Source organism: Gossypium hirsutum, chromosome A07 (assembly GCF_007990345.1).
Source record: "Gossypium hirsutum isolate 1008001.06 chromosome A07, Gossypium_hirsutum_v2.1, whole genome shotgun sequence".
Taxonomy (NCBI): Eukaryota; Viridiplantae; Streptophyta; class Magnoliopsida; order Malvales; family Malvaceae; genus Gossypium; species Gossypium hirsutum.
This window is the reverse complement of record NC_053430.1, coordinates 32,975,137-32,984,806: the sequence shown is the minus strand read 5'-3', so window position 1 is coordinate 32,984,806 and position 9,670 is coordinate 32,975,137. Positions and strand designations below refer to the sequence as shown.

The window sequence follows — 9,670 nt, the reverse complement described above, 5'->3', positions numbered from 1 at the left end:
CTAGTGTTGTGTTTTTTTATAAGTTTCCTTTGAAAGTACTCAATGATAGTTCTTATGAGAAATTATTTGGTGGGAAACCTGACTATAAGTTATTGAGAATATTTGGATATCAACATTTTCCAAATTTGAGACCATATAATCAAAATAAGCTATAATTGCTATTTGTTGCTTGTACTTTTCTAGGATATTCTTCAAAAGATTAAGTTTACTGATGTCTCAATCCCACTAGAAGGGTGTATATTTTCAAGGCTTGTCAACTTTGAAGAAAGAATCTTCCTATTATGCAATTTGCATAATTGAATCACTCCGGCTTTCTTAACAGAAAGAGTACATCATCCTCATAGTAATTTTCAACGGTAACTCTTATTGTCTCCAAAGTGCTTATATAGATTTGATGCTTTTAAGCATGTCCAAATGAGAGTGATTTGTAGTAATTATGATAGCCCTTTTCACTTTAACCTAGCAATGATAGAGTTACAACTTCAAGTTAGTTGGTATTAAGTAGATCACTTTTGGGTGATAGTGCTTCTATTTCGAATTCTAAGGTTAACTTACAGATGCAACATAGTAAATCTAGTACTATCTCCCCCATAATCACATAGACTTTCGGTAGTGAATACTCATCCCATGTTGACTAAGGGGAAGTAGGGATTCTCAAGCCAAAGGTTTTTCATGTTATAGCTAAGTTTAAACCTTTCGACATTCATCAATCCATGCAGTTACGAAATTGGAAGCAAGTTGTTCAAAGTGACCTAAATGATTTTATTACAATTGGAAGCTGGTCACTTCAACCATTATTTTATAATAGGAAACCTATAAAGAATAATTGGTTGTTCAAATTAAAGAGAAATCCAAATGGGTCTGTAGCACGATACAATACTTAACTTGTAGGCAAAGGCTATTCACATACTGCTTGTTATGACTATAACGAGGCTTTTAGCCCGGTAGTCAATTTAAGAGTTATCAGAACAATACTATTTGTCAAACTGACAAATGATTGGAACCTTCGACAAGTTGATAGAAATAATGTATTCCTAAATTGAGAGTTAACTAAAAAGATGTATATGGTCCAATATCTTAATTTTGAGGTAGGTAGTGATGTTGTGTGTAAACTGCACAACACTTTATATGGATTTAAAAAAACTTTAAAGGCTTGGTTTGAAAAGCTGAAGAATTTTTTGGTTACTTAAAAGAAGTTCAATTTGTCTAGAGTAGATATTTCACTGTTCATTAGGAAGAATAATGGCTCCAAGTTGTATTCTGTTACACCCTAAATAGTCGAACCCCATGAACAGCACCAACATACCCCTCAAATAGGCTCTTCGTTATACCACTAGAAGCACTTTGAACTGATTGACAAGAACGCCTCATTTATTAACTTCTATACTAGGCTCCAACTATCACGTCCCATATAAAGTGACCAAAAGCATGTCTTATCGCCACCCTACCTAGGCTTATAGTGACAGACCACTTGGCCACTTGCCTATGACCCTTTTATGAGAACTCAACATGTGGCACCTCAAGACTGGGGCTAAGGGTATATAAGGCCCAAAGCTTGGAGCTAGGGGTAGGCCCTCTTTTTCTCCTCATTCTTCTGACCATCCCCTTTTGTCTTTTTATCTCCCTTCTCCGACCACCTTGGAATGTAAGCTCTCCATCTTGTAGTAAACAAGATGAATTACGTATCCCCGCCATCTTTTCCACCTTACCCGATAAACCAATAAAAAATTTATGTAGTGAATGTGAACTCACTCCCACCGTAAATTTTTATTTCATTCATAAGAATTTATTTGATTATTTTAAAATTTTTAAGCCTCAAGTATTTTTAAGATTTCTTTTTTACTCATACTCAGGCGACTCCTCTTATTTGTACTGAACATCGGAACGAATGTAGGGTGTTATAAGTTAATTTTGTTCCATTTGCTGAACAAGTAGCCAGTTTGCTAACCAAGCCATTTACACATGTTGTAATCTCTCCACTTAAGAATAAGCTTTAGTTTCTTTTTTTTTAATGAGCTTCAATACCTTGAAGATGTGAAGTTGGAGAAAATGTTAAAGTGTTGTAAGTCATGAGTTAAAATGTGACTAACTCAGGTATAATACTTCTAGTAGTAAGTTAATTAGCTAAGATGTTTAGCTCATTTGGTTGTAACCAACATTAATATAACTTGGTCCAATATAAAGTTATTTCATCACTATAGTAGTTTTGGTTGACTAGAAATCAAAGATTAAATTTCTAGATTATTGTTTCTTCTCTAAACCTCCTTTCATCATATTTTACTTTCCTTTTTGAACTTTCAGTAGATTCATAAACATCAACGTAACTGATATTCATTAGGCCAAGAAACCCCCTCTAATAAGAGCTTCTGCGATTGGTTGACCCGAATGACGATCCCAAAGTACATGAGCAATTGACCTTACATGTAAAGGATTTTTTACTCATGCCTCAAATTTTTCCTACCAAGTTACATAAACAAATTTCTGAAAGTTTGCAAAAAATTTATTGCTAATTACTCAAAGTAAGGAGGAAAAATATTTTACTAAAGTTGTTCATTACTCTTAAAGTCAAGCATAATAGCAATACCAAACCAAGTACCATGAGTAGTGAGTCTAAAGCTGTTAGGATCGACCCGATTAAGCAACGGACAAGAAAAATAGCGGAATAAATTGAGAAATTGAACACGCAAATTTAACGTGGAAAAACCCCTCCAAAGAGGATAAAAAACCACGGGCAAAGATAATTTTATTACAATGGCAAAAGAACAAAGAGTACAAAAATAATTTTATTACAATGGCAAAAGAACAAAGAGTACAAAAGATGGAGATAAAAACTAAACCTCGAAAACCCAAAAATAAAAACCCTCAAAACGTAAACACAAAATTCTCTAAATGTGTTATGAGTTCTAATCTCTAATGGGTATATTTTTCTAAGATTGTAAAATAGCCTATTTATAGGCTAAATTTATAGGTCAAATAATAATAAAATAATCTAAACTAATCAGTGTTTGATTGAAATAAATAAACAAAGTTTAACTAAAAGATTATTTTTTAAATTTGACTAAAAATAGGAATCATATTTAATAAGAGCTAACCTTGAGTAAACTTTAGAATCTTAAGGACATAATGTCTTTTAAATCCTCTTCACCATTATCTTATAACATTTTAGTACCTCCCAATTATTAAGTACTTAATTTAAGCCTTCTTCAAACAAAATTTTAATACCCTTCAAGCTTTTAAAATTTTATTTCTGCCAAAAATAAATGCCAACCGAAAGACTTGATAGCAATGCAAAATCTTTATCATTATACACTAGTGGTTTAGTTGACAATGATGAGAAATAATTCAATATACATATTACTGAAAATTGATATTTAAAAGTTGATTGTTTTGAAAATGACCTTTCAAATATTTGAAAGGAATGTTATTTAAAAGTTTGCTTTGAAATAAGCGTAGGAAAAGATGCAGTACTCTGATAATCTAAGTAATATGGCACGGGAAATGCCGATAGGGCTAAAATGGGCTATAACTTCGTTTCCCAGAGATCAGAGATGCTTATAATTTCACTATCAATTTGGATTAAGATGCGAAAGGAGAAGCTCTAATTATCAATAATCCAGATAACAAGCAGAGGTTTATGAATTGAGTCAAGCAGGCTTTAACTTTACAGAGTCAATGCATCAGATGCTCGCTGGTCGTGCAATGCAATGCAATTAAATTAATCTTTTAAGTAACGTGACAAAAAAGTGATTAGAATAGAATTTCCAGCCAATTACAGTTCTTCTTTCACATGCTCTTCGTTTTTCTTGGATTGGCGAAGTTTCTCAGCGACCACTTCTATCGGCGGATCTCCTGCTCTTCTATAAACTTTATCCCCAATCTTGATTTCGTAGGCCTCGTCCTGGCTCAGTATGAACTCCTTCAACTGTAATTCCAAAACATAGCGATTACCTGTAAAGAAGGGCCAATATTGGTAGCTGAACAAGGAAATCTAATGTTTACCTCTAATACTTTGTGCCCATCTTCCACGTTGAACATGATTGTGCCTAAATCAATGCCCATGAATTTCACCCCAAGCGCTCCCGTTCTCAAAAGTTGGGTCCATTTCAGAGCAATTTCAGCTACCATGTTCTGAAAAAAAAAATGCCCATCAATTACTCAATCAATGAGTGAGACGGAAACAGATCCTCGAAGAATTGAAAAAGAAAAGAAGAAAAAAATGAAAACCTTATCCCGGCGAATCCCCAAGCCGAGCTTAACGAAGCCAAAAGCAGGGCCGGTATGGCGCTTCATGATTTCCTCCTGAATCTGGGAAAGCTCCATCTTGTCGAAATCGGAAGGGGCGGGATCGAATTCTTGAGAAGATTTCTTCTTACCCCATTCTTTCCAGGCTTCGTCTTCTTCATCGTCAACGACGTCGTCCAGATCGTCGGTAATGTGAATCTTTCGCTTGCCTCCGTCCACTGCATTTGGGGATAAAAGAAGCGGCAATATCATCAGCAGCAAAATAAGAATAGACTGATAACTCTTCATTTTCTTTTTCTTGGCGTGGAAAGGAAAGGTTGGAGCAGCGAAGGAATTTAGATTTTGGAGCTTTAATATGATAACGATGGTTTCTATCAAGTTTTGCGTGGCCTGATTAAATTATTGTAGTTTCTTTTTAATCTATACAGGTGTTTATTTTATGTATAATATTAATATATTTTTATATTTATTTAAATTTAAAATTTATTTTATTTAATTTAATTCTATTCATATTTATAAATGATTAATTTAAATTTATATTATTTTTTAAATTTTTTTAAATATATATTTATATTATTATTAATTTAATATTTAATAATTTTATATATTCTTATTTGTTAAGTCACATTAATATTTTTTAATGTTCATATCATAGAATTAATATTATATATTATTATAGATTTAATTTTTATGTATTATAAATTATATAATATATAAAATAACATAACATAAAACATTACTACCTTAAAACGTGTCAGGTTAAGTTTGAGCCTTAAATGTTTAAGTTCAAATTCAAATTCGGCTCATATTTTAAGTGCGTCTATTTTTTGTCTAAATACATTTTTTGAGCTAATATTTTTTCTCAAATCTTCTCAAATTTCTGACGGACCTTCGAGTTTGAACAGATAATTATTATTATTAATCAATTATTAATTATCTCTAAACTTAATCAAATTAATATGTAAAATTAAAGTTTAAAATTAAAATTTTTGAGATTTTGTCCTTCATATTCTGATTAATATTAATTAATTGAATGCTTGTAAGATTATAAAAAAATTTTACTCTTACTTCATAGCAGTAATCTATCTATTTTTAATTTTTAAGACATCGCTTTTCAACAAATTCCAGGTAGTGAACAAATAAATAATAAGGCTGTTTTAGTTAAGTCATACTCTTTTGCGGGGCTCATAACCTGTTGACGTATGGAAGACAAAATTTGTGACTTGATAAGAATGGTGTGAGGCCCAAGCCCGTTTAAGATTTTAATTTTTTAGTATCAAAATTTTAAACCCGCAAGATTTGTGTGGGAAAATCAGATTGTATATAAATAAATATTCCCGACTTGCTCTGCCTTACTCTCCCAGAAGAAGATTAACATTTATAACTTAATGTCAATTTTTTTAACCTACTATCACTATTTCTAATAAAAATCATTAGATTTTTTGCTATATCAAAATTTTCATTTTCCTATTCATGTGTAAGAATCAATAAGTTGTATCAACACCAAAATCTTTAATAGATACTAAAATTTATGATGGATACCAAAATTTCTCATGGAAGATGTTAAATATTTGGGCTTCCGTCAAAAATTTTAGTATTTTGTTACAAATTTTGGTATTTTATTAGAAATTTTGAAAAGTTTATTGGTCCACACACACAGCTGGAAAAAAAATTTAGTATTTAGTTATAACTTATGGCATAGATTTTTCAATATTTGTTACAAATTTTGGTATTTTGTTACAAATTTTGATATGTTTCATGTTAGAAATATTGGTATGTTGTTAAAAATTCTAGTACAATCTGTTGGTCCTCAATAAATGTAACGTGATATTAAAATTTTATGTTCTTCACTCTTTAAAATTTCAGTCCGAAAAATTCAAATCTCTCACTGAAAAACTTTAAAGTTTTAGATTTTGATAACGAAAAAAAAGTTTAGAACAAACTTATCTTTTTTCAAATCTTTTTGGTTTTCCTTCAAGACCATTTTTTTTTGGCTTAATGATACTTTTAGCTTTGGACCTTTTTCAAAATAAATAAATTAAATAATTAAGCCTCTTTGAATTTTTTGCACTCAATTGAGCCATTGAACTAACAAAATTGACCAAATAGATCCTTTAACTAACCTGGACTGTTATTAGTTAACGGCAACGCTGACGTGATTATTAACAAAAATCATGTTAACATCGTTCACTGATGTGGCAATATCATGTCATCACCGACTGTTGACGTGATAGTTCCATGTCATCATCGAAGGCTGACGTGATAGCTCCACGTTATTGTCGGACGTCATTAGAAATAAAAAAATTGAAAAATAAAATTATTTTAAAATTATTATTTAAATAAACACACAATGATTTTGGAGGCAAGATGTTTAGATTCATTTGAATCTAGACATTCATTTGTCTAGATACATTCTAAAATTATAAAAACATAAAAATATTATAAAATTATAAAAGATTATTAAAAATTATAAGAATTATCAGAAATTAATTAAAACCATAATATTTTATAAACTTTATAAAATAATAAATTTATTAAAAACCATAAAAAATTAGAAAAAATAATTTATAGAAATTGTTAGAAATTAATTAAAACCATAAAATTTTACAAAAATAAGTTAAATATTCTTTAAAAATTTTAAAAAATATTTTCTCATATTAAAGTATAGCCATTAATTAAAAAAAAAAGCATTCATCTTTAACAAAGCCTAACATTTTTAAAAAAAAACTTTCAATAGTTTGCAAGAGAGTAAAAATAGGATTTCAATGTTTGATATATTTCAAAATTAGTTATATTATTCAAATAATTTAATAAAAATGAAAAAAAATTATAAAAAATTATAGTTTTTAATTAATTTCTAACAATTTTTATAAATTATTTTTTTCAATTTTTTATGGTTTTTGATAAAAAATTTAGAAATTTTGTAAAATTTTATGGTCTGTAGTTAATTTATAATAATTATTATATAGTTTAATAATTTTTATAGTTTTTATAAGTTTTTCATGTTTTTTATAATTCGAAAATGAATTTAGATAAATGGGTGTCTAGATTTAAATAAACTTTGACAACTATTTGTTTAGATTCATTGTGTATTACTTAAAAAAATAATTTAAAAATTTTTGAAACCTTTTATTTTGATGACATGGCAATGCCATGTCAGCATTGTCGTTAACTACTAACAGTTAAAGGGCCTATTTGACCTATTTTGTTAGTTCAAAGGTTTAATTGAGTGCAAAAAGTTCAAAAGGGCTTGATTTATTTTTTTGAAAAAATTCGAGGCCAAAAATTCCATTAAGCCATTTTTCCTAAAACCTAGATCCTAAACCCAAAAAATAGTTTTTAAAACTATTCCTCTTCTTCTTTTTTTAAAATTAAAACCTGCAATGACCCAATTTTTAGTGGTGTCGGAAAATATGGTTTCGAGATCCCATTTCTATAAACAGAGTCCATAAATATTAAATATGGATACTTACAGAGTTTGTAAATAGATGAATTGCAATTCAGTTAAGTAATTTAGCTGAAAAAGTAGCTAATTAAGACCGATTGACTAAATTGTAAAAGTTTAATCACTATAGATTTTTAATTAGAAAAAAGCTTGGAAACTTAGATAATAATTATACAAAGGACTAAAATGGTTAATAAACCAATAATGAGCATTAGATAGTGGACGGTATTGATGAGTATTATTAAGTTTGGTTAATAAGTGATAAAAGTAAAATCAACCTTAATTAAGTTAATTAATTAAAATTTAATCAAACTAATCACACTTTATATATTATTAGATAGTGAAAAATTATGAGAAAGTCAGCATCTTCAACCTTGTGTCATCCTCCACAACCAAAGAAAAAGAAGAAAACTTTTGAAACACTTGCATATTCGGCTATCAATTTAAAATAAGTCCTTAGCCATTTTTTTAAATTTTTTATGAAAATTGAATCATGGGAGTTTGATTTAGATAGCCTATATATAAATTCATTAAATTTTTGAAGTTTTGATAAGTTTCCATTATTAAAAATTGGTTGAATTAGCTGTGAACTTGATAGAATTTAAGCTTAAATTATGAAAAGTACTAAATTGTAAAGCTAGTTTCGTACATTAGGGACCAAAATGAATAAAATATAAAATTATTATGAAATTTTGGTAGGAATAGGAAGTAAAATATCCCTAATGAATATATGTGATATCAGATTTTAATCAAAAACTTTATATCGAAAGTTATGCTTGTTCTAGGTTTAGGGACTAAATTGAATAAATTGCAAAATATGTTTGGATTTGCATTTGAATGTGATTTGGATGCAATTTTATATCGTGTTATTGTTGGAATTATTATTTGTAGCTAAAAACAACACTGAGCCGTCGAAAAGGAAAAGAAAGGCGAGAGCCGACGAGGAGTGATGCGAGTTTTTGGTTTGGGCCTTCTACCTCCACGCGGCATTGCTCCGTCAGGCTTTTGCCCATTGCGGAAAATTCCCCACTGCTGCCTCCCGTAGGAGTTTTTTTTTATGATTCGAGATCAATTTAAATATTGCACATTTATTATATTTTGCATTATATGGTATTGGGGTGAGTTGACAATGGTTATTTTAATTGAATCGCTATGATTGAGATTGAATATCAATGTATGGACTAAATTGAATAGAATAAAAAGCAATATGATTTAATTTATATATGATATTTGGTATGAAATTGTGTTGAAACATGTTATATGATGAGCTGAAGTATGTTTGTAAGGGTTTGAGAAGACGAAAGATCTTAGAGATAAGAGCTTATCGTTGCGAACTCGGAATAGGACAAGTGTGATAACTGAAGCAGTGGGAGATGTACATATTTATGTTGAAAATTTTAGGAATATTATTTTAAAAGATGTTTTCTATGTACTAAGTTTCAAAAGAAACTTAATTTCTGTTGCATGTTTATATAAAGACAGCTTGACCGTGACTTTTAATAATGAAATTGCAATATATAGAAATCACAATCTTATCTGTAATGGATGTGTAACAGCCCGTTTTCAGTGAAATCAGAATAGTGGTTTCGGGACCACAAATCTGAGTCAAAAAGAAAATTTATTTTAATATTATTGCATGGTCTACATTATGATAGGAAAGATGTATGAAAATTTTGATAAGAAAATTTTTCTGATTTCATGTTTAATAAGCTATAAGTATCAAATAGCTATGGAATTCAAAACTTGAGGTCCTTATATGGTAATTAGATCATTAATAGAAATTAGTAGATATTTTTGATGATTCATCCATGAAAAATTAGAAAAAGAAAATGACTAAATTGGAAAAGAAAAAATAAAAGATATCTTAATTAAATAGAAAATATCATCATTTTATATCATTCTCCAAATTCTATGGAAACCCAAGGAAAGAGAAAGAAAATCAAGCAAGCTTAATTAGGTAAGTAATCATGTTCTGTTTTTAGT

The 9,670-nt window shown here is 29.3% G+C and overlaps 1 protein-coding gene across 1 annotated transcript; it reads right to left on the bottom strand.

Moving 5' to 3' along the window:
* Positions 1 to 3,602: 3,602 nt before the first annotated feature.
* LOC121232289 (uncharacterized) lies at positions 3,603 to 4,649 on the bottom strand. Its single transcript, XM_041117993.1, has 3 exons — positions 4,225 to 4,649; positions 4,000 to 4,128; positions 3,603 to 3,922 (listed from the first exon to the last, which is right to left on the bottom strand). The coding sequence occupies exons 1-3, from the start codon at positions 4,528 to 4,530 to the stop codon at positions 3,770 to 3,772; spliced, it is 588 nt and encodes a 195-aa protein (XP_040973927.1). The 5' UTR covers positions 4,531 to 4,649; the 3' UTR covers positions 3,603 to 3,769.
* Positions 4,650 to 9,670: the final 5,021 nt, after the last annotated feature.